Source organism: Centroberyx affinis, unplaced genomic scaffold (assembly GCF_046629955.1).
Source record: "Centroberyx affinis isolate AG114_WGS23_722 - 3 ecotype Tasmania unplaced genomic scaffold, CSIRO-AGI_Caff_v1 ptg004658l_1, whole genome shotgun sequence".
Taxonomy (NCBI): Eukaryota; Metazoa; Chordata; class Actinopteri; order Beryciformes; family Berycidae; genus Centroberyx; species Centroberyx affinis.
The window spans coordinates 32807-58637 of record NW_027282252.1 but is presented as its reverse complement, the minus strand read 5'-3'; the positions used below and the strand labels follow the sequence as shown (position 1 = coordinate 58637).

The 25831-nt window shown below is 42.1% G+C and overlaps 1 protein-coding gene across 1 annotated transcript; it reads left to right on the top strand.

Moving 5' to 3' along the window:
• The first annotated feature begins 1052 nt into the window (after nt 1-1052).
• On the top strand, nt 1053-20457 carry cbln1 (cerebellin 1 precursor). Its single transcript, XM_071544779.1, has 3 exons — nt 1053-1310; nt 3103-3222; nt 20260-20457. The coding sequence occupies exons 1-3, from the start codon at nt 1053-1055 to the stop codon at nt 20455-20457; spliced, it is 576 nt and encodes a 191-aa protein (XP_071400880.1).
• The last annotated feature ends 5374 nt before the right edge of the window (nt 20458-25831 follow it).

Here is a 25831-nt window from a genome sequence, read left to right as displayed (position 1 = left end):
CTAAATGACGAGAATATGCTGTTGTTGCTCTCTGTATTGCCAAGCCCACCTGTAAGCTACTGCTGGAGACTGAGAGGAGTGTGTGTGTGTGTGTGTGTGTGAGAGAGAGAGGGGGGGGGGGGGGGGGGGGGGGGGAGAGATGGAGAGAGAAAGAGATGAGAGAGAGAGAATGTGTGTGTTTGTGAGAGAGAGGGAAGGGAAAGCAGAGTGAATTTGTGTGTGAGAGAGGGAGGAACATGAGAGAGAGATGGATAGATAAATAGATAGGTAGAGAGAGAGAGAGAGAGAGAGAGAGAGAGGGAGGGAGGGAGGGAGGGAGGGTGAGGTGTTGGAGTGTGGTGGGGCGGGAGGATGGGGGGGCCGGCGCGCGGTGATTGGAAAATATCGAAGACGCGCGCGCGCTAATCCGGTGATGGGTCTCCGTTACCGGAGGGAGGGAGGGGTCTCTTGAAAAAAAAAAAAAAGAAAGAAAGAAAAAAACGAGCAGGGCGGGAGCATCGTGCGCTCGCGCACGGCGTCCGTTCCTCCCAAGCCTTTTGTGTTTGAAACTCTCATATCTCACATATCAATAATTCAAGCGCGCGAGAGAGAGAGAGCAGACGGAGCTCCCCCGCGCGCGCTATGAGTTCTACTGCCTCGCGACTCGACCAGGGCCCCTCCGCACCGCGCGCGACTCCCGCTTATTCCGTTTCCAAGTGACAGAAAAGCCGTTGAGAAGTGAGACTTCTGAGAAAGGGGAAAAAGAAGAAGTGAAAACCGGGGAAACGACCGGAGATAAAAGAGGGTTATAAGCTGATTTTCCAAAAAAGGAGAGAGAGAGTAAAAGAAAACGGTCTGGTTTCCCCTCGAAGACTCCGCGAGGGACAAACGGCTTTCATCAAGTCCAAGAAAACGGAGTGGCACCTAGTTGTGAAAACCACCGCTTTTTTAAGGTCCACCGGGGGGAAAAACCGGGAAACTCTTCCTACCTTACTTTTTTTGTTTTAACGGGAATAGACCTAACGGTTTTGAAGTGTGAAGACGACCGAAGAAGTCCACCGTTCTGTTCCGTTATGTTGACGTTTTGCCTGCTGAGTGCCGTGTGGCTCGCGGCGAGCCCGGCCCGCGCTCAGAACGAGACGGAACCGATCGTCCTCGAGGGGAAGTGCCTAGTGGTGTGCGACTCCAACCCGACCTCGGACCCCACGGGCACGGCGCTCGGGATCTCGGTGCGCTCGGGCAGCGCCAAGGTGGCGTTCTCCGCGGTCCGGAACACCAACCACGAGCCCTCCGAGATGAGCAACCGGACCATGGTGATCTACTTCGACCAGGTAGGAGGGAAAAGTTCTATTCTATTCTGTTCTATTCTTTTCTATTCTATTCCATTATATTCCATTCTATTGTTTTGTTATATTCTATTCTATTCTGGTCTATTCTGTTCTGTTCTGTTCTGTTAGCCTATATTCTATCCTACCTCCGTCAGGTGAAAAAACAACTAACTTTGTTAGCCAAGATCTGAGACTGGATTTCCATAGTTTTACATTGACAAGACAGTTCTGTCTTTCAAAATTAGCGCACATGAAGTTTCAGATCGTGTGTGTGTGTGTGTGTGTGTGTGTGTGTGTGTGTTTGTGTGTGTAGCTATCATGTGTGGCACGAGTATAGCCTTATGGTCTCGTTGCTGTCTAACGTGTGGGGGAAGCTCCACTGATTTTTATTCTCGCTGTTTGGATGGAACCGTAAAAGATCAAATATATGATAAAGAGAAATAATGGGCTAATAAAAAAACAGATTTGAAAGGGTGTGATTTTTTGCCTGAGGAGCTTGTGCGGTTGTATAGAATCAAATGTCATTTGTCACTATACATTTCTGGGGACAAAGTGGAGCAGTTATTTTGACATTTCTGATGTGAGTTTTAAGATATGGTTTCCAAATAGAGTTCTGGTTCTGCTTTATCTTTGTTCTTCATCAAGATCAAATTTGGACCCGCAGTGCCAAATCGACGCCCATGGATGTAGTTTAAAACATGTATTATAGAATACAGGCTAAACTGGTCTAAAAGTAGCTCGTCTAAAAATCTCAAAAAAGTAGTCTAAACCCCCGAATCTAGGCTAAATTAGGCGTTGAATCTACAGCGTGGCAGCATGTCGTGCGTCGCCGGTAACGGTAGCGGACAACGGAGAGCTGCTCCGTTCCAGATGCTAAAAATGGAACGGAAATGAATCTACTTTCTTGGGAACGATTCCTTTTTATAGATAATACATTTCCAAAGTGGCGGGGGAAGTATAGCCTGCTAGGCAAGCCTTTTGAATATTGCAACTTTTTGAGCTGACAATACGCGATATGGGAACTGACATCTCGCCAAATAATTTAGTAACGGCAGGTCGCGAGGGCGAGGTCCTACCCGCGTGCCGTTAAAGGTTAATCCCCCCTCAAACTGCCGTTCAATTACACGCCGTAGTTCGCCTCCACCCATAAAACCAGACATTTGGCTGCAGAAATGCATAATTGGAAATTGCATTTGAAAGATTGATTAAGTTCCTTCTCGTTCCCCGTAAAGTTTGGAAGTTCTGACCGGTAAAAAGTCCTGAAGGAAAGTCGAGGGTTATTTCTCTACATCAGTGGTTCTCAAAGTGGGGTCTGGGGGCCACAGGGGCCCGCCAGAGTCCTCCAGTAGCAAAACAAGGGGCGTTTTAATTCTACTATTACTAGAAATGATCCCAAAAAGAACATGTTGCCTATGAGAATGACTGATCACAATTCAGTACTAAATCAACAAACCATATGGGGGGTCCTTGGGAATAAATCTTATGAAATGGGGACCGTGGCTTAATATGCGTCTATTTGGGGGTCCATGACATGAAAACATTTAAGAACCCCTGCTTTTCAAGATGCAACTTATATGCTAAACCCTTGTTTATTGTTTGTCAAGATGCCCTTAATAAAATTTTGATGCACCGAGTGATTTCACATTGACTTTCGGGGATGAATTGTACTGTAAAAGACATAAAGCATTTATGATACGACAATGAGGAATTCTTTGATGTCTCTCCTTCTCTTTCCCTCCTCGCTCTTTCTTTCTTTCTCTCTCTGTCCTCTCTGCTGTTCCTTCCTCTCCTCCAGATCCTAGTAAACGTTGGGAGGAATTTCGACGAGGAGAGGAGTAATTTCATCGCGCCGCGCAAAGGGATTTACAGTTTTAACTTCCACGTGGTGAAAGTCTACAACCGCCAAACCATACAGGTCAGTGCGTGTTTATGTGTGTGTGTGTGTGTGTGTGTGTGGGCTCACGCGCGCACGAGACCACTGGGCCCCCATGCTGCTTTCCCCTCATAAAAGTTGAATATCATCCAGTACTGGAAGTCATTTTGTAGATGTTTGAGATGTCTTTCCCGGGAGACAACGGCGGAGGGAGGCGTTAGCAGATGAAAGCCAGTCGCCCACCACCCGCCGGCCCAATCATAATTAATCGATACGTGCACAGAGCCAAACCGGAGCGCGTGCAGCCGGCGGGAGGAGGAGGAGGAGGAGGAGGAGAGGAGGAGGAGGAGGAAGAGGAAGAGGAGGGGCGGCTTTGCTTAGCGTGAGGAGAGGGTAGCGGCTCAAGCAGCTTTCTGTTCAGCACCATGGACAGCAACCCATCTCTCTCTCTCTCTCTCTCTCTCTCTCTCTCTCGCTCTCTCTCTCTCTCTCTCTCTCTCTCTCTCTCTCTCTCTCGCTCTCTCTCAGGCCAGACACATTTCTGGCTTCACCACATGAAAAGAGGAGCAGATAAAACAAGATTTTTAGATGATTTTGATGATTAGATGATTTGGCACAGGCATTTTTATTGGCTCACAAGCAAACACAGAAAGTAATTTTAAACCAGGAAAGAAACTAGAACCTTTTCCCTTCTTATCTTTCTCTCTCTGTCTCTCTCTCTCTCTGTCTGACACACACACACACACACATACACACAGGCATTTTAATGTAGTGTGAATTTGAATGTATGTGTAATGAAACAATCACTTTTTTCCCTTTGTCACACACACACACACACACACACACACACACACACACACTGCCTGCCAACAGCGTTGCTCATCCTTTCATCCTACAAACAGCCCATTCTCACTATGCCTCAGACGCAGTCTCCTTATCCTTTTGATGCACCAAGTGATAGAAAACACTTGATTAGACTTCACCCCGTTTTAAACAACATTTAACATGCACACAACGACACTTTAAAAGCCACGCAGCGTTAATTACAGTGTATCTTTTGCTAATTAAACTGTTGTGTAATTATGCTGTTGGCTCCCCGGGGCTTTGGCATTATGTTATGCTACTTATACTTTATTATTGGAGTCTTGAATTAATTAGCATGGCAGCGGCGGCAGCAACAACAACAACGAGGAGGGCGGGCGATATTTGAGGGGAAAGCTATGTCAAGCTCGGCATATGAGCCCAATCATCGATGTATCACTGAACGCAAATAGACCATGGATGGCGAACACTTGGATCATGGCATTGAGCTAATTAAGTCTGTCATACAATATAGAACACAATGGTGATAATGTCCGTCACCTCACTATTGTTAATACCATTTGCAGTAATGTTGCTTTATTGTCAATAAGAACATAACTGAGATGCACAGTGCTGGTATTGGGAAGTAAAAAAAAGAAGAAGAAAAAATATAGAAATAGCTCATTTCAAACAGTTTTGAGTCATTTTAATAACCGGCTGACTCTGACTGGTTTTGGCAAACAGAATCTGTAGGCACACACAGGCAGGCACCCTGGTTAGATTACACAGTATAAAGCCATTGCAATACAACATTTGCCAGGCAAAGCTGGTGTTAGTGTCCCAGTTCTTTTCTGCAACCAGAGAGGTTCTTGTTAAAGTGTACCCATTGCACACTGTGAGCAATGAAACGTGAAAAATATGTATCGTGAAACAATTAAAAACTGATTTTGAAAGCGTAGCCTTGTATGCTGCTAGAAAAAAGCATCGCTGTGACATGTTTCTGACATGAAAGTGTAAGGTGTAAGTTGCAGGTGTAAGTTCTCATCTCTCCTCCAAGCCTCCAGACTGTGTGCTGTTTACCCTCCACCCCTTCTATCCATCTTCCCATCCATCCAGCGCATCTGTTGTGTTGAAAACTCCCACTGTTTGATTGCCTTAGAGGCGACTACTGCGGCGCATAGAGGGGACGGAAGACAGCGGGAAAAAGAGGGCGCAGTAGGGATGGAGGGGAAGGGAAAAGAGAGGGGAAAGGATGAGGAGAAGGGAAAAAGAGTGAGCGGACAAGTGGCAAGTAAAGAGTGAATGAGGGATGGAGGGGAAGGGAAAGAGAGGGCCGTGGAAGGGAGAAAAAGAGGGAAGTGGAGAGAAGGGGAACATGGAAAAAGAAAGAGAAGGATGTTGGAAAACTGAAAAGTACAGATGGGACAAAGGTGGGGAAAGAGGAAGGAAAGAAAAGGGAAGGAGTGGAAGAGAAAAGGAAGAGAGGGACGAGTCGGGAAGAGCAAGGGACAGGACAGGAGGGAGAGAGATACAGTAGAAGGTGCAGGGAGGGTGCAGAGAGAGGTAGGAAGAAAGACAGACAATATATGAGTGAATATTGATTAGCGGATGCTGGGTAGATGTCAAAGCGGAAGAATAAACAGTTTGTTCCATCTCTCATCAATCCTGCTCTGTGCAGGGATCTGTCTAGGGGTGAGGGGTGTGATGTGGGTGTCTGCGTCAAAACAGGACCTGTCCCTTTGCTTCTGCATAGCACCCAAATTCAAGCATCGCAAATGGAATAATATGTATTCTTAATTGCTATATCGACCTATCAAAATTGCTATGCCTATGCTTCCACTAATGGGTAGCTTACTTTATTATTATTGAATACTTTTCATATAGTCAATAGCAACGAACAAGTCAAATCAATTGAGTTGCAACTGTTTACATTACCTGAACGTGCCACTTCTCCCTGTGCAAATTTTAACAGAAATAAATAAATTCCCATCTCCTTTAGAGAACATCTTGTACCTGCAGCTTGGAACATTGAGCTCACAGATCAGAAAAACAAACAGATGAGGTGCTGCTGTGACAGTCAATACTCAACAATGTGAGGTGCTCTTTGGAGAGACTGGTGCGGTTTTAAACCGCCACTGAGAGCTGTTTCATCCACAGATGTTTCACCAGAGAGTCTTCCTCACTGTTATTTTAGAGGCCGTAATACACCGGAAATATTTTGAGATAATGTACAGGGGCTAACCTGCCTTCAGTCTGAATCCTGTTTGAAAAATTGCCCCGCTACAGCACACCAGTATTCAAAATTCAAGATTCAAAACATTATTTTTCATTAATGCAAGCAAAAAGAACTTTTGCCATGGCCCAGAAACATGCATACAACAATTACCATCCATACTTATAGAAATGTAATGGTGATGTTTATTTTGCCCTTGCAATGGGAAAAAGAAGCTCAAAGCAGCTGTGTAGGGGGTGAGAGCGATGCTACGAGTGATCCTAAAACTGCCTCATGTTGCCTGAGCATCAAGGCCTTTACGCTTCTATCATTCGCCCATTGAGAGAAGAAACCCTGGAGGCACTGCCCCAAGCCCTTTACAGCACACTGCCCTTATAGTAACAGACTTTACTGCTTTTCTTTTTTTACCTGCAACTCTTTGGTTATTTGAACTTGTGCTTTTAAAATGTGACACAGAGTAGCTGCATCTGCCTGCAACAAAGTAGAATCCTTTCACTTCCTTCAGTGCCGGCAGTGTGTCTACTTTGGTTTCAAATACACAAAGAGGAGATAGATTTTACTCTGCAACCTGGGTCACTGGGGTCATGCTATGTTGTAATGAAACATTTCACCCCTGGGAAATAGCAAACATACACTGTGCACTTCATTCACAGCCTAACAGTAAGTACTATCTATTTTAACTGTACTGTATACTGTAGATGGAAAAAATAATATCAGTGAATAATATCAACATGCTGCAAGATCATTTCAATATACTACATTTATACCTTGCTGAAACCCAAATATGCACTTATTATGCTATTTCTGTTTTATGTAAGTGGTCAATGTTACCGTCACTCACCGCACCATGTAGTGAGTACTTTCTTTTTCCTCAGGTACTATCCAATTCATTTTATATAATATGTATACTCTATTAAATAAAGAAAATAGTTGACCATCCTAGTATTTTCATTGTACTGTTGGAGAAACAATCACCTACTAAAATTTAAATGAAGTGTACTCAAGTAGACTGCTCATCAATAGGTACTATAGAAGTGGGGGAAGTGGGGGAGGTGGGGCTGGGGGAACAATCCAAACAGGTCAAGTGAGAGAACATCGCAAAGGATTTCATTTCAAGGCAAGATATCCACCATTTGAAAAAAACAAAAATGGCACCTACTCTTGCAATATGATTGCTGGCATGAAATACAATACAATACAGAATATTAGTTCCACTGCTGTTAGCTACCTGAAGACTAGACTATGCTTGCCAAGCAATAATCATTCTGAGGACAGAATTATGTGTACTTGTAAGTGCATTATAAAAATATTCTAAGTGTATATTTTCCTCAATATAATCACATCAGAAGATGTTTTGCATTGTAATACAATATGAATATGGCATGACTGTGCTATGTGAGGTTGTTAAAAGCTTAAAATGATTATAGTGCATTCACAATGTGCTTACGATGTCCTGATCTATAAGCACCACTTCAAGTAAAGCGTTGGCAAATTCTCTTGTAAAAACATGCATTTTTAAAAATTGATACACACAACCAGTGAGATGAAATTTAGTTAAGCTGCATCCCCTCTAGCCATCCTTAAATATCATCAAACACAGTCCATTTAATACAGTCTGACTGCCTGCGCTGCTTTCCACTACAGCCTACAGACGATCAGACGTTGGCTAAATACAAATATGGTCACTGCACCAAGCAGTCTTTGTGTAGACACACACACACACACACACACAGGATTTTTTTTGCAGCTCAAATACCCACACTTGTTATTTCTTGGATAACAGCCCCTTCATTTTCTTTAAATCAAAAAGTGGATTTTCTTTTGAAAACCTTTGAGCAGGTTACGTATTTTCAGACTATTAGGAAATGACTATGCAGTGTATGCTCAATTGGTAGAAAATGAATAGCATTTTTCCTTTTACCTGTAGAAAGCGACTGAATTGGAAGTGAACTAACCCTTGAAACTCATGCCTCCCAGTGACACAGTAAGCACAATTGCTAGTTTTGTCTTCATCTTTCTCTCTACCTGAGGAGATCCTACAGAGAAAAGCTCAAATATTAGGCACTGAGACTAAATTTGCTGTTTTTGAACAGGATTTAAGATAGAGGCTGTTATCCAAAGCTGACAATGTGAAAGACTAACTTGAAACATGAAAGACAAAGACAGTATCACTGTCGAAATACTAATGCTTTTGACTGTATATTTTTTAAATAGGTGTGTGAGTGTTAATACTGTTAAGCTTCAAGATACGATTAACATTGTTGATTGGTTATATAAGGGATGGAGCCTAAGGATTTTGGGGTCAATGGGGCTACCATTTCTATGGTATGACCCCTCTGACCCTAAAATCCTGCAAATTAGTGCTCATTCAGATTCTACTAAGTGAGGATAAATTCACTCTGCGGTCTGTAGATTATCTCCTGCTCATCCAGAAAGACTTGACAATGATATGATAAGGGAAAAAACAGTCTATTAGAAGGGATGATTTGTATCGATGTTATGTCAATACAATCTTCATATTTATTGTGAGCTTTTAGTCTATAAGGCTTTCATCAGAACATACGCTGGTCCTAGCCACAGTTTTGCAGGCTAAAATATCCTGTCACACCTCATAAATTCATTCAACTCATCTTTGTTAAATACACTCTAAAATTCAAATACCCTCTGATTTTTTCCAAAAGATTTATTGCTGTATCATATAATTAAAAAAAAACACAACATCTACATCATTCATATGGACAAGTGAATGGCTTTGAGTCTGTGAGCATCATCTGTCATCTATCAATGCTATTTTTGGTGATCTTTGAACAAAATCAGCCAAAGTAAAGCCACTTTCAGAATCAGGTTGATTGCCAATATCTACAAATGTAAGAGAATTAGTGTTGGTAATGTTGATGCAGAAACATATTGACAACTTATTTACAAAGTATGTAACTGACCCACATGGGGTAAGGACAACAGGAAACATTCAGTGCAAAGGGACAATGCACAGCATACTCGGACAAGCCCCTTTCTAAATACACGTTCACAGTACTACAGCTGTGTTTGAGTGACGTGGTTTACAGTATAGCTGCAGGTGTAGAGGGAGAGAGAAGCGTTGTGAGTTGCCAGTACTGCATTGCTCCACTGAACCATGAGGAAGTAATTCTGAACAGAAATGAGAAGCATGAAATAAGCTATGAGGAATGAATAATAGAAATACACTAGTCCCCTGCTGCTATCTCAAACCTTATATCAGCGTTCATCTCAAACTGTGGAGATGCAAGGAAATGAGAGGCGAGTCAAAGCGACATAAATAAACACTTTATCTCTTCCCGTGCATCGGTGTTCTCTTGCCTTCTATAATGGAGGAAGAGGAGAGAGGGAAGGAAGGATGGAATAATGGAGTTGGTTTGTCTGCAATTGGCCAGAGAGGCAATGAATTCTGGGAGTTGTCAGGCCTCTCAGAAAGACCAACAGACAGACGGTGTATTTTAGCCGGTTGTTAGTGTTCTTGTTTCAAGGACAAGTGTAGGTAATTCTGCTGTGCTGTGCTGAGGCAGCTTTTGGGACTTCAGGAAATCTATTTTACTTTTTCTTGTATTTTCCCCCATTTTTATATTGAAGCCCATGTTCCATTCTGCCGCCCTTTGTGGGCCTTGTTTGTTAGCCAAGCACAGTGGAGGTGGTTATGCAGGCGGTAGCTGGGTACATCAGGATGCACAGCAATGCAAGTGACAGGATTCTCTGGGCATTGGAACACTTTTCCTAATTGAAAACTAATAATAGTAACACTAGGTAGCAGGTTGTATATCTGTATAACCTCACATAACATCTAACTTTGGAAAATGCTTTTTGATGATCACAGATATTGATTAGACTGGCCTAAACCACAAGAACATTATATCATCGCTGTTAGGTGAAAACCTTGTAACTCCAGTTTAGGTGATTTTCATGTTTTAACTTCAGTTGAAGGATCACATGCTCCTCTTTGCGTTTAGAACATTCCACAACCCTTGGGTTTATGAAACCTTTTTAAAACCAATTAGATAAACTGAAAAATGCGTTGACATCAAGCTAAAAACAAGGTTGTTTTTCTTAGTTCATGAAAGGTTTACATTTTGACCCAACAACAATGATATGTAATTTTTTTTAATTGAGTGATATTCCACTTTAATTTGCACTTTTTAACACACATACCCCCATACAGTATGAGTTCATGGACAGTAACCATTAGAAATGCAGGAATGCATTCATGTGTTTCATTTTGAAAACCTGTTCCAAAAGGTCAAATATAAAACCACATCTTCAAACCAGGATGATAAAGCTCAGGTCATGCCATTGTTTATTCTGCATTATGTGACAAACGTTTTACCATAGTTAACATACTCAAAATAACAGAGTTGGGGAGTAAAGCCTGGCTGTTGGTGGTGACTAAAGAGTCTGGAGTCAACTATTGTCAGAGATTGAGGTATTTGATAAAAAAAAAGTCTATATTCTTCCATAGTGAAATATTTCTTTTAGTGAGCAGAGAGACCGACACAAAGAGGAAAATAAATATACTAAGTATACCTGTTAAAACAGTTTCCTCACAATGCTGTGGGTGTACGTATGTATCTGTAAATTAATGTGATAATTTCCTGGGAGTGTGAGTGTGTGTGTGTGTGTGTGTGTGTGTGTGTGTGTGTGCGTGAGTGAGTGTGCGTGAGTGAGTGTGCGTGTCTACATATTGTTTTTTTGTACTGTCTGGTTCAGTGATATCTGTGGTGAAGCTTCTCATCTTTCATCTCTACATCTCCTGTTGTTACACTTTATGTGATCACACATACACCCACACACACACACACACACACACACACACACACACACACACACAGGCCTACACAGTCTGCCAGCCAGATGCTTAGTTTCATTTTTAGCCCGTAAACCCTTTGCTCAGTCTCCTTCAGTTAACTTTGGCAGAACGCTACAGACAATTGTGTTAGTCTGTGCTCATGTGTGAAAGTGAGGAAGAGTGAGAGCGTATTCTTTGAATATTCATTGTGTTTTTTAGCTGAACAATATTGTCACAAAGACCCAACAAGAGTGAGTCATTAGGATTATAGTCACAGTTTGAGAAATTAGCTTGGTCACATTTCCTGCCAAATGCTCAGTTTTAGGCTTACAGCTATACTACACTTTGGATCATTTTCACTTTTCAACATGACGCCTCCATAGTTCAGCAGTGATCCTTTAACATCAGCGGCTCTGGGGATCCGCTGCCACCGTTCAGAATTTTTTCCCCCCTACTTCAAAATCAATAATTGCAAAATGACTTCTTGAAAAGTTAAACCCAGGACACTCGAGAAGAAAATGTAATAAGTGGGTCAAATTTTTATTGTTTGCAGAAGATTGGAGAAGTATGATTTTTAAAGTAGGTTTTCATAATGAAAGTAAAAAAGTGGTGCAGGCTCCCAGAGAACCTTTCATGAACTCCTGCAGAGCTATCTACTTTTAACAATGTGCAGTGAGTGTTCTATTAAAGTAAAATATAACTTAAAAGGGAAAAGATCAACCCAAGACACAACCCAAAATGTAAGTGGTCTTTATATAATCAAATAATAAGTGAATTACATAAAAAAACATAGGTAATTGATTTGCTTGGAATACAGGTCACATCGGGTGACATCTCAGTCTTATTTCAGAAATTCATTAATTAGTCCCTTCCTTATTTGGAGTAAAGTTGAGCAGATGCAGTGCGTTATGGGAACTGTAGGCGGGATCAAAGCCCAAAGGCTCCATGCTTGTATCACTGCCGAGTTTTTTGTTTATGTTTTACTTCTGAGAAAAAGCAAAATTGTCAGTGCAAATTTAACTCTGAGGGTGTGAAAATCAACACTAGTCAGTGCCAGTATTTAAGTAAGTCTGTACCCGTAGTTAATTTAACACTTTTGAACAGTTTGAGCAGTTTGGAACCCAGAGCCATATCAGCTCTATGAGCAGACAAACAACACTCTTAACAAAAATGAACTTGCACTTAAAGACAACAGTCAAATAAAGGTAACACCAGCATTAGGGGTAGTATCTACTAAGAGACAAACTAATTACCACCGTGCTTAACAAGCGCTTGTTGAGTTTTTAGTTTAGCGGATGGTTAATTTTCCAATTACTATACTTGGTGCAATCCAACTGCAGAGAGCGCATGACTACAGGTACAGCAAGCCGTTTTAACATTGGTGAGAGAGCAGACTGTGATTCCCACTGTAGTGGACCCGCATGTTTTGTGGGTATGGCATGACTCTTGGTCTGAGGTTCCAGTTAGTTTTTTATTTCATCAAGCAGTGGTAAAATAATATAAAAATTATTATTGTTATTAATAATAATGAATTGGCAATATATAACCTCATCCTCTGACATTTAAAAAAAGTAATTCTCAAATGGAAAACCCTCTCTTATTTGTCGTCCTCTCTTCCTGTTGAGCCTCTGAACACAGTTAAGACCTGCTTCCTCTGGACGTTAAATACCATGCGCAATTATGCACATTTTGGTTTAGTAAATCGAAAAGAGTGATATATTTTAATAATCTCCTCCTCCATTTTTGCACCTTACCTTTTGCCACTCCTCAAAATACATATTAATTGGGTCAAACACGCTAAAAGTCTCCTGCCAGTGTCTACCCCATTTCCACATGTGAAATGCTTGTGCACACAGCTTAGCAGATCATTCTACACTTTTTTACGCACACAACTGCATTAACACCACCGCACACACTTAGTAAGTACGGCCCTAAGTGTCTTAATAGGGTGTTGAGGCATCACGACTCACCAGAACAGCTTCGGTTCACCTTGGCAGAGATTCTACACAGAATATATTGGAGTCCATTATTTGTTTATGTCAGGCGCTGTCGCAGGCACTTCTCCAGAATCTCCCATAAGTGCAACCATGAGCCGCTAGAACAGCCATGGTGAGTGGGCCAGCCATGGCATATGGTTTATTGGCATTACCTTGCCCTCTGTGGAGTATAGCGGACCTAAACCATGGCACAAAAATGCACCTCACACCATAATAGAGCAGGCAGAAGCCTTCACTGTGGGAAACAAGCACTTGGGCCTGCAGACTTCTGTTTGCGTGCGTGATACAAGTACTTGACCGCTTGATAACAGGTGAAGGATCATCTGACCATGTGACTTCACTGCTCAGCCTTCCTTTCACGTACAAAAGTGCATTTCCAGGTGTAATAAGGGGTTTATGCGCTGCAATCAAACTGCAGTATCCCTCTCAGTGAAGTTCTCGATTGTCTGTTCTTAATGAAACTGCATGCTCTCGGCTTAGTTTGACATTTGCAGACAACTGATTCTGAGTTGTCTGTTCTTCCTTGCATCTGGAGCCAGTGTAGGGACATCGTGGTTGAGGGGTATATGCACTTCTGTTCACAGTAGTTGCCCCAAGATGGTGATGTCTTTCCCTCAGGCTGCATTGACGAAGACTGTCTGGTGAAGACTTTGTTGTTGAAATGCATAAAGCCTAGATTTGTGCCATGCAGGGTATATAATGCAAATAGTTTAGTAAAGTCCCTCTTCTTGCTATTGGTGGCCAATTTTATGATTACCCAGAGGACCGCATGACAGCACATCATGTGTACAATATCTGACTGGAACATCTAAGGCTGTGTTTACACAGGAAAAAAACAGATCTCATTTTTGAACTCTGTGCTACAGATGTAATCTTTTCATAGCCCTTTAAACAGAGACCAATCAAATCAAATTCAGTTCGTGCCAGAGAACTAAAATCAGATGTGCCTGCATAAATCCAACAAATTACCAATTTATAGGAGACATTTTGTATATGCAGTTGCAGCTTGTGCAAGAGCTCTCTTAACTGAAAGAAAAAAACTGCTGGCACTCAGTGTCAGTGAGGACTAAGACAAAGGAGGCAAAACCAGTGAATTCATGTTGGATTCAGTCCATCCAAAAATTCCAATATTTTATTGTTGATGGACTGAGTGTCGTTATAGTGGCATTTAGAAGAAAATACAGTTTGAGTTAATGGAAATGAAAATTATTTTTCTTTTAGTTCAGATGTAGATATTTGGCATCCTGTTAATTGAGAGTTTTGTCACAGTATGCCTATTCACTGCTACCTTGCAACATTTGGAAAAGAGGCTGCAGTGATTACTGCAGCACTGATGTAGGGTAAATACATTAGGGGACTAGAGCTCCATTGTCTGCAGTGCTGTTGTAGGATACAGTGCATGCAGGATAGTGGAACTTCTACACTGGCGATCACCCTATACAGCACTAATCCAGAAGAGATGTGGGCTGGGAGGACTTATGCAATGGCTATCACTGTATACAATACTAACCCTATTGTATACCAATTAAAATTGGTGTGAAAATCCCATGAGTTTTTCTTAATGGCTCTCTCAGTGACTACAGACTGAAAATTTGGCAAGGGCAGCAATTAATAGGGTGATAATTTAAAGTCTTTGAGTTATCATCCAGCCTCACACTGCTGTAGAGAGTGTTGAATTTGTATTAGACAGAACTCTGTCTAACTGCACATGAACATCCCATTAATATTCAGGATATTCAAGCATTGCTTTATAACATGTAAGCACCATCTTCCATTTACACATTTTATCCCAAATGGAAGAAAGGCTGAATAATAAAAATGGTTACAAAACACAGCCATGGCACACTGAGAGTCGCAAGCAGGTAATTGGGTTTCTGGAAGACACCCACTACAGATTCCCGCTAAATGTGTCCAAAAGGTGGCTCAACAGAGAACCTGGAGTTGAAAATAGAAAAGCTTGTTCTAACAAACAAATAAAAGCGCCGGCTTGCTTTCTGTCCAACAGCCAAACTCTCTGAAGCGACGGCCAGAAGACCTAAATAAAGTCCCCTGGCCTGCACAGATGTTCCCCATTTCCATAATGAGGTAGCCTCTGCTGTGAGAAGAGCTTCTTTCCAAAATGCGGTATACTCACTGCTGGAAGTTCATCATTCAAAGTTTCTAAAATTTTGAGGATACAATCTGTAAAAGTGTAGAAAGTTTGTACTATCAATCATTTTGCAAGATTACCTGTAACTTTCAAATGGTGGCTGTCTCAGGTTGGAATGAATATACTGTACAGAAACTCTATGTTTCCTATCTTACTTCCATTGATAGCAGTTGTTTTTTCCCCAGGGACACTTTTTTTACTGTTATAGGTTCGCTTTGTTCTGTGCAACCATCCCGCTGAATGACCTTGGATTAACTTTGCTATAAACTTCTGCCAAGTTGGCCAAATTTCTGCTATAGGAAACTTGGCCATTTTATAGACAGGCGGTGTCATAGCCCCCAAACAGACACCATTATGTATCCATCACCATGTCCATCTGCATCAGTCTGTAAAGAGAGAGAGAGACAAGAGGAAAAAAATGGAAATGGGAAGAGAGAGGAAGGAAAGAGAGGGAGAAACAGACAGAGTGAGAGGAGGGAGAGAAAAAGAAGAGATAGAAAGAGATATGAGAGAAAAGAACAAAACCAAGAGAAAGAGATGAAAAGAGAAAGAGTATCATTGTCATGTCAAGACGGCCGGACAGAAAATGATGATGCAATAGCAGGATGTCATCATGTCATTGGCATTAAGTGCTGCACCGAGACGTCGGACGACTCCTATTTAAATCTCTCTCTCTCTCTCTCTCTCTCTCTCTCTCTTCACTCAGGCAGTTAATTGGTGCTTATGCATTAATGAATGCAGATCGATCCTGGACTGACACTATGCACAGCCCTATTATGCTTTTATATTTATGGCTGGTAATTGTAGGACTATGGTTGACAGTGTGTTTGTGTGTGTGTCTGTGTGTGTGTGTGTGTGTGTGTGTGTGTGGGGGGGGGGGGGTAGATCACCACACACAGACACGCAACACACACTTTTTATCCATATGTAGCTATCGTTTGCCTGTGTGTATGCTTATGCTTATGCATGTGTGTGTGTGTGTTGACCACAACCTCATCCTTCCAAAGCCACTGTCACAACTTTATTAGAGCCATACATCACTGGCACACACCACATACTGACCCTGTGTGGCTGTCTGTGAGACAGACAGAGTGTGTGTGGGTGTGTGGGTGTGTGTGTGTGTGTGTGTGAGAGAGAGAGAGAGAGAGAAGAGAGAGTAGTCAGCAAGAGAGTGAGAGAATGTGTGTGAATAAATGACAGACTGAGAGAAAGAGATAGTTGTGTGTGTGTGTGTGTGGAGGGGATATGCAAGTGTGTGTATGTTGAGGGGGGTGTGAGTTCCACATGAGAGGTTTGGCTGAATGGTTGCGTAGGTGAGTGGGTGGATTTTGTCTGCATGATTTGTGTGTGTGTGTGTGTGTGTGTGTGTGCATGTGTGTGTGTCTCCCGAGGGTAACAGAGTGATGTAGTGTGGCTGGCTCTCCTTTGTCTGCCATCTCTCTCTCTGTTTGGAGGCATTACATGCACACTGGACAGAGACCATCTCTCTCTCTCTCTCTCTCTCTCTCTGCCTCTCTCCCACTTGTTCGCTCTCCCTCATCTCTCCATCCTGTTCTCTGACTCCTTTTTATCTTTCATCTTTCACTCGCATTTCTTTCTAATCTGTTTTCCCCTCATCCCTTTCCTCTCCTTTTCTGCTCTCTTTTTTCTCTCTCTATCCATTCACTTTTTCATGCTGGGGAAGTGTTTTTTCTCTCTCTCTCTATCCGTCTTCCCTCGTTATCAGCTTGTTTTTCTCTTTGCTTCTCCCCTTCTGCTCTCCCTTCTCTCTCCCTCTGCCTCTTGTCCATTTTACATTACGGTCTCAAGGTTAATGAGGCTAACTTGAAGCCTTTGGTTCCATCTCCACACATACGATGTTCTTTTTAGTGTCTGCCAACCATATTGCAAGACAATTGAGCTCATTTTGACATTTTGGGTGGGGGAGGAAGTGGATATTTTTAGATCGTTCTCCTTTAGGTGATCAGATATAAAAAAATAAATAAAAAAGAAGTCTGTCTGCTTGGTTCTTAGCATGGGAGAAGGGTGTGTTTTGTGTGTGTGAATGTCAAATGTACATGTGTCTGTGCATTTGCATGTAATTGTCCATTTGTGTGTGCATGTGTGTGTGAATGTGTGTGTGTGGGTGTGTGTGTGTTCATGGGATAAGGCCGTGCAATAGACTGTCCTGTTTAGTTATTGCTACATCAAAAAGAAATGGCTCAACATTTTAGAAAAAGCACATGATTCCAACTTGTAAATGATTAGTGTTATTTTGTAGGTTGCCAATAGCACATACAGTATAATACTGTAAATTATGGATATCTTGTTTTGGACTCAAACTTGTTTTGGAATAAAATTCTTAGTGCACTTTGAATAAAATACTTTGCACCATTTTGATATATACATTTTTGCCTTGGGCTGTGCTGTGATTTCATCCTGATGATTTTTTAGAATAATTTAAGTGTAGTCTGAGTGTTTTCATCAAATTTACTAGCTGACTGTTGAGAGCAACAGACACACACACAAATGGACATTCACACGTACACATGTACATACAGACGCGCGCGCACACACACGTGTGCACACACACACAGACACAAGCTGTCTGAGTTAGTGCTTTCAGTTTGCTATTAAGAGCAGTGCCAGGCTAAGAGAGCTCTTGACTCTGACAGGCTCTCAATCTCCTGCCCACACACACACACACACACACACACACACACACACACACATACACACGCTCCTGACCATCAGGTAGAATGAGGAGGATAAGGGTATAATTATGGGATGTTCATGACTGTGTTCCATCAGTTAGCAACAGTTTTATAGTGGGTTACTTCCTGGGTATGCTGGGATATTGATGTATTCGGAGCCTGGGTGTGATTTTCCGTCTGTCAAGATGTCCTCCCAACTGTTCCTAGGAACTATAAAGCCTTGAAACAAAACCAGCATGCTCTGTAAAGGTACTGGATGAAGAAATAAATCCATCCCTAACACACACTATACTGGTTGTGGTCTGTGGAAAGCAAAGGATCGTGCTGAAAACACCTTTACCTCTTATGTCCAAAAAATCTTTTACTTTACACAGTGATAAATGTAATTTCTCACCCAACCAATGTAGTCTTCCAACAATAGCTAAACAATGTGATACCAGTATGAGTATGGTGATTTTCAGGAGTTTTTGGGAGTTTGGTCCATTGGTCACCAAATTTATCTCTCATTCTCTGGTAGTTAGCTCTGTCAGGTGCAGATGCTAATGCTTTAGCATACAGTATGTTAAGTAAGTTGAGCAGGGGCAGATTCAACGTCTGACATTAGAAAAAAATTGCATTATGCCAAAATGCTATGTAGGTGTTACCACAGATAATGTGTGTTTCCTCCCTAATTGGTCCTAAATCTGGCCATCATGTGGTCATAATCTTGTAGCGCACAACCGCAATTACAAGTATAACAGCTCCGTGTTCTTCTTTCTCCCCTCTTTTGGAGGCAAGCCCGCCCACGGGACGGCATGTAATCTCACACTAGTTATTTAAAGTGTGCTCTTGCATAAACAGACCTTTCTCCAGACTTAATTTCATTTTGTGTTAGCACTGCATTGGCACCAAGTCTAGCATAAATCCATTTCTTAGGGAAGCATAAAAGTAGGGGTTGAGTCAGTCAGTCAATGGAGACTGTGTTTGTGTGTGAGTGAATGTGTCCCTAAGTCATTGTTAAATCTTCTGCAAGTGGTAATTGAAAAAACAAAACAAAACAAAAAAACAATTGTGATGGGAAGTGCCCACTTGATAAACCCAATGATACTCACACTCAATCCTAGTGCTGAACATTCAATCCAGGTGTCTGTAAGTGCTTACCCTGCAGTAGATTATAGCTATATTGTGCAGCAATATGATCTTTTTTTATATTACTGTAAAAAAAATAATTCTTACTGCCCAGTTTTTGCATTATGTTATTTTTAGGCTACTATAGGAAAAACGCCACACACACAAAAAGACTCAGAGGTGCAGTACTAAAAAAAGAAAACCGCTTCCGCAAACTTTATCAAACCAAAACATTTTTTAAAACTAGAAGGGCACTCGGAGAGCGCAGACTCCGCCAAGGTTCGTGCTATTATTGCTTGTTCGTGAGTCGGATCCGGATCCGCTCCAAAACTTTATGGGTTCTTCAGTGGCCCATGCTACACCCTTTCACCAAGTTTCATGAAAATTGGGCCAGTAGTTTTTCCGTAATCCTGCTAACAGACAAACAGACAAACAAACAAATGGCACCAAAAACATAACCTCCTTGGCGGAGGTAATTATACTGTCAAGCTTTCAGTCCTGCACGACCCTCATCAGGACATACAATCAGTGCAAATATATCGGTTGCTATATATAAAAACTGCTTCAAACAGCCTACTTAGTTGCATGTGTTACATCTGTGGCAACATATTGTTATTCCATATTGTTAATTTTTTGCATATTGTTACCTTTCCTTTGCGTATGTTATTTTTAAAATATGAATGTGCCTTGAATGGATTCCAGGAGTCCTAGGGTCATGAAATGTACTTAGCAAGTAAAGGCTCTTGCAACTCCATTAAGAAAACTAAAAATATCAAGCATGGATTTAAGAGGTTTTCACATGACAACAACCTCAATATAATTCTTAGGCTCACATGAACATTTGTGATATGTCAAAAAGCAACAACATCCCATGTATTCCACTGAGACTATGGATTGAAAATATCACAACCCAGTCCGTCAAAACATTTGCAACTAGTTGAACTTTTGATGGAGCGCAGCTAAACGTCATCCACTAACGGACTTCATCAGCCAATGACATTTGTACAGGCTGCTTCAAACGGTTTTGAGACCCGCCCACAACAACCCAACCTAGGTGGTTTCAATGCAAACTTGAATGTGATAGATGTCAAATGTCCCATGAGAACGTCACCTTAGGCTGTATCTAACATGTGAGGGAGTGCTTTGGGTGTGTGTCATACCATACAGTATGTCCCAACATTTCCCTCCCTGTGTGGATGAGTGTCTGTCTGTCTCTCTCTCTCTCTCTCTCTCTTCTTCTTCTCCCTTTCACTCTGTAAACTGTCTCTCCCCTCCCCCTTATCCAGGTGAGCCTGATGCACAACGGCTGGCCGGTGATCTCGGCGTTCGCTGGCGACCAGGATGTGACCCGCGAGGCGGCCAGCAACGGTGTTCTGATCCAGATGGAGAAGGGAGACCGGGCCTACCTCAAACTGGAGAGAGGAAACCTAATGGGAGGCTGGAAGTACTCCACCTTCTCCGGCTTCCTGGTGTTCCCCATGTAGAGGACGAGGGAGAGGAAGAGGAGGAGGAGGAGGAGGAGGGGATGGAGAAGAAGGAGGGGGAGCTGGTGAAAGATGGAAAGGACGCTGAAGGGAGAGGAGAAAAGGGCGATGGAGGAAGAGGAAGAGGAGCAGGACGGGGAAGAAGGGGAGAGGAGGTGGAAAAGACGGTGGAATGGGAGGATGAAGAGAAAAAAGGAGGAGAGCATATGATAATAGACTTCTGCTTGGGACACTGCAGAGACAGGAGGGGAGAGGACGGATGAGAGGTGTTAGAGAGAAAGAGATGTGTAAGAATGTGACAAAGAAAGCACAAAAGGGTGAAAGGAGAGAGTGATGAGTTAGGGGAGCCGACGTGTTAAGTTGTACAGCCAGCTTCTTCACCTCCCTCCCTCCTTCCATCCATCCGTTCATCCATCCTTCCCTCCCTCTGCCGCTCTGTGGCTTGACTGCAGCTTTGGACAGCCAAAACTTTTTTTATTCTCTGCCGAAAAAACGCGATTGATCATTTATTTGTTCCAGAGTGTTCTAAAGGCCAAGTGTTTCCCCCTTCCCTTCCTCCACATCCATCCATCCATCCATCCATCCATCCATGTCTCTCAGCATAAGCTTTGAAGAATGTTTCTCTCTGTTACCTATAGTATCAAAGAGCTGCTTCCCACATCTCCCATATGTTAACACTATTGGGATCCATCTTCCTTTTAGCCATGTTTGTAGTTTTTTGTGCTGTTTGTCAAAACGTGCACTGATTTTGGATCAGTTTCTAACCCAAAGCCAAACCAGAATTTTTATAGGGGAAATGCTCAAAACTGATCACAAATCAGCTGCTAGGTGCAAATTTACCTTCCCTGTAACATTGTGTTTTCTAGTTGATATTAATAATTATTGGCTTCTCAAAAATTCAGATACACGGACGTTTATTCTTTTAAGACGCATCTGTCCCTCCCCTCTCCTCCTATCCAATTCCTCTTCCTCTCTATTTCTCAGTCCTTCCACACAACCCTGCTCTCTCTCTCCACATCTTTTTCCTGTTCTTCCTCTCCTATCCTATTCAGACAATATCTTCACCTCTACAACCTTTTAACCCATCCAAACATTTTTTCTTTTTATTTCTCCCTCTCTCCCAGCCCTACATCTCTATTATTCCATCTTCCCCTTTATTCTGTTGCCCTGCACTGATTCCTATTGTTACAGGCACATGGCACATCTAGGCACTAGGCACCGCTAACTGGCTAGCACTGCTACCTGTCTTTCTTCATGACTGTTAGCAATACAAAGCCTTTTAATGTTATAGTGTGTTGAACGTGGTCACAGCTGAATATGTCAGCACGTCAAATTTGTCAAATTGGATGTTTTGAATTTTACACCAATCTAGCAAGTTGCTTGCCAGCTGTGAGTCTAGATGACTACAAAGCCAAGCTACTCAACTATGGTGACTGACTACAACTGATGGACTGATGGTAACAAAGCTGGACACTTATAAACAAAAAGCAAACAAAACAACAGTTGCCAGACCTGAAAACATAACAATGAAAAATAAAAACAAATCACCAATAACAGCTCCCTACTACAGCTTAGCCAACGTTACTGCTAACATAGGCTATGCTTAGCAAAGCATACTATAGTAAGGTTAGATAGGTTGTCAATACAGCCCACTTACAAGAAATATGTCCAACAAATAACATACAAAACCTAAATTAAATATTCTATCTAATGTTGTAAAATGACCTGACTTACTTAGCAGGTAATTAGAGAATTTGCTAGCTTCTGCTAGCTAGCAAAACAAGCTATGAGATGTAGAGAAATGTGAACTACGATTTTCCAATTCAGCTGCACTGAAAACTAGTGGCAGCAGGAGCAGTAACTTACGGGCCATCAGCTGGCCTATAAAGGTTACTACCACAGGCATTTCAGACATGCACGCTTCACTAAGGACCTAATGAAAATCTTCCAGTCTCCAGTCATGTATGTAGGTGCTTGACTTTCTGCCAAGCATAAAAATGGTTGTATGGGATTCTATGAAAGGGGGAAAATGCTGCCTTCTGGCATGCTTCCCCTACATGGTCCTGCCTCTCTGTATCTAATGAACCAAATGTTGGTATTGATACTATAAGACATCAAACCTGTCAAAGGATATCAAAAATGTTGGATTTGTCAGATTTATCACTGGCAGGTTTTCTGCTAGTTTCTGGCATTTTTACTGAGAAAATTTACTGAGACATTACCCTGATTCTATTTACAAAAAAAGGAGAGGCTGTTGCAGAGAAAGTGTTGTGCTCATTAACTGCACATTCTCATATGATTCATTATTTTTTTTAGATTTCTCCATCCCTCCATCCTTCCTTTTCTCCCTATATCTGTCTTTATCCTCTCTCTGACTGTTCTCCCTCCATGCCTACATTCCTCTCTACCTCCATCCAGCCCCCATGTGTCCCACCATCGTTTAATCTATCCCACCCCTCTTTCCTCCATGCCTCCATCTAGTCCTCCCTCCATCCATCGCTTTGCTTCTCCTTCTGTCTGTCGTCTGTCTCTCTTTCACTTTGCTGCTCTGTTTCACCTACATGCACAGACGTCTCTCTATGCTTTTCTCTTTTTTACCCCTCCCTCTCACCGCTCCTCCTCTCCATTTCTTTCTCCCCCTGTCTCTCTTTGACCATGCCGTTTACCCACAAGTGCAGATTTCTTTCTTCTTTTTTTGTATGCCCGTCATCCCCTCGATCCCTCTCTTCCTTACTCCACCTGTCCATCCCTCTCTCCCTCCTCATGTCTGTATTTTATCTGCTGCTGTACTCGTTTGCCTCCCAGCACGGATCCTTCCTTCCTTGCTTTTCTTCAATGTCGGACTTTTGACGCTGAAACCAACTTACAACCGCGGACTCTCTTGTTGTATAACTAGATACATATATATATATAAATGGATATATAAATATAAATATATCAAAATCTGAACCACCGTTTCTATTCTACTGGTATTATGATGATAATAATGATAATACTAATACTGAAAACTGAATCTGGTTGATGACTATAATATCTGTATTTCCGTATTTCAGTGTTATATAAAAGAAAAAATATTCTAAGAGAAACCTACTAGTGATTGTGTGTGGAAATCTGAGGCTGCCGTTCTGCTCTTCTGATTACAACCATGCTTCTTGTTTTTGTTTTTGGGTCAAACCAAGTTGTGGCTAAAAAGCTGAAACTACTACTAATATACCTTACCAGAAGAAAAAAGAAAAAAACAACAGCTAAAAAGGAATTTTATTAATTATTATTATTATTATTATTATTATTATTAACTTGACTGTAAAATACATGTGAATATTTAGACTACGACGACACTCTTTTTTGATTTCTCAATCAATTAAATCAATTTATCTACTGTTTTCTTTTTTATTTGCTCTGATGAAATCAATAAAATTTAAATGGTACTTTTATTTTTCTTAAACCTACTTTGAGCCTGGCCTGGCGATTTATTTTGATGAAGCTGGCATAACTTCTGAGAACAGCAAGAGAAAGATACACAGCCTCAGGTGTATTAGAGCAAGGCTGTTGATGTAACGGTGGGTGGTGTTTACAATGTGAGTGTGTGTGTGTGTGTGTGTGTGTGTGTGTGTGTGTCTGTAAATGTGGGTGAGCACATGTGAGTTTTCCTCTGTGTGTGTCTGTTCCAGCTTTGTACTCTTTCCTGTGACAAGGGTTGTACTTTCCACTGTTTATTTCCATCTCTCCCTCTCTTTCTCGTATCTTTCTTTATCTTTCCTCTCCTCACTCCCTCCTCCACTCTACACCTTTCTCTTTCTCTTTCCCCATCCCTCCTTTTCTCTCTCTCTCCCATCAACCGGGATCCTATCACTTCCTCCTTTTTCCGTGTCTTCTCCCCTTTCCGTCTTTCTTCTCTCTACATACAATTGATTTTTACGGTTCTCCGGTTTGTTTCTCTCCTTCCTCTCTCCCCCTTTCTCTCTCTCTCTCCCCCTTCCCCTTTATCTTTCTCTCTCCATCCCTCTTTCTCCATTTATTTTTAATGTTCTGTGGATGCTCACCCTCTCGTCTCCCTCTCTCTCTCTCTCTCTCTCTCACACACACACTATGTCCTTTCCTTTCTCTCTCTTCCCTTCCAGCTTTCTTTCCGTCTCTCTTTCCTCCCTTCTCTCTCTCTCTCTCTCTCTCTCTCTCTCTCTCTCTCTCCCCACTCTGTTGGTTTTTAAGGTTCTGTGGTTCGTTTCTCTCCAGACTCTAATGAGCTCCAGGGGGAAAATTAGTGCTGGAATAACAAGCAAACATCAACATCATCTCCCCTCTTCCTCCCTATCCCTCCTTCCTCCCGCTCTTCTTCCTCCTCCTCTTCATCTGATTTCATTTCTTCTCTGTACGTCTCGCTTTCCCCTCCTGCCTTATTCTCCTTTCTGTCTCTTCCCTCTTTTACATCCCCGCTTCTCTCCATCTCCCCCTCTATTCTCTCTTCCCCCTCTCTGTCTTTTGCTCTCCTCATCCCCCTCTCTCTTCCCTCCCATCTCTCCTTTTCCTCTCAACTGTGCTCCCTATCCTCTCTTCTCCCTTTTTCTCTTAACTCTCCTCATCCTCTTGTCACACTTTTCTTTCTACCTCCTTTTCCCTCTCAGCTGCCACAGTTTAAAGTCAAGGGCAAGGATTTTTTTTTTCTCCCACTAACAATAGTTGTTAGCATTTTAATTATAATATTGCCTTGATTCTTTGAATATTCATACACTTGACCTTTGCTCCTTTGCAGCCTAACCCGTTCAAGTATTCAGTAGGTTGTGTGTGTGTGTGTGTGTGTGTGTGTGTGTGTGTGTGTGTGTGTGTGTGTGTGTGCGCTTGTGTGTTTCTGTTTGTGGTGTAAGTGCATGTGAACGGTAAGATTTGTGCATGACATCAACAGTGTGGGTGCGTGTGTGTAAGTGACCGTGTATGAAAGTACGTGTGTGAGAGAAAGAAGGAATGTGTGTGTGTGTGTGTGTGTGTGTGTGTGTGTGTGTGTGTGTTATTTCCCTCACAGCAGTGGGTCGGTCCAAAGGCCTTGTCCTCTAGCAGTAATTTGATTGTGGCAGAGCGAGGGAGACATAATTGTCTGCAGCAGGTCACCGCATAGCAAACAGTGTGTGAATGTGTGTGGTACCACCCACCCTCAGTGCTTCTTCTATGCTCCTCTTCTCCTTTCCTACTCTCATCCCCTCTCCTTCTCTTTTCTTTCTTCCTCTCCCCTCTCTTCATTTCTACTCCTCTTCCCTCCTCTCCTCTCCTCTCCTCTCTTCTCCTCTCCTCTCAATGTCAATAAAAAGCTGACAGTTGGGTCTGATGCAGCATTATATTCTCAGCTCTATGGAAAAGTACACACACTTATTTACACTTGCCA

Bases quoted from the DNA above. Each gene is read 5' to 3' on its own strand.
- cbln1 (XM_071544779.1), top strand. From the start codon at position 1,053: ATGTTGACGTTTTGCCTGCTGAGTGCCGTGTGGCTCGCGGCGAGCCCG. The intron at 1,311-3,102 runs GTAGGAGGGAAA...CCTCTCCTCCAG, and splicing joins TGGTGATCTACTTCGACCAG to ATCCTAGTAAACGTTGGGAG. The intron at 3,223-20,259 runs GTCAGTGCGTGT...CCCCTTATCCAG, and splicing joins ACAACCGCCAAACCATACAG to GTGAGCCTGATGCACAACGG.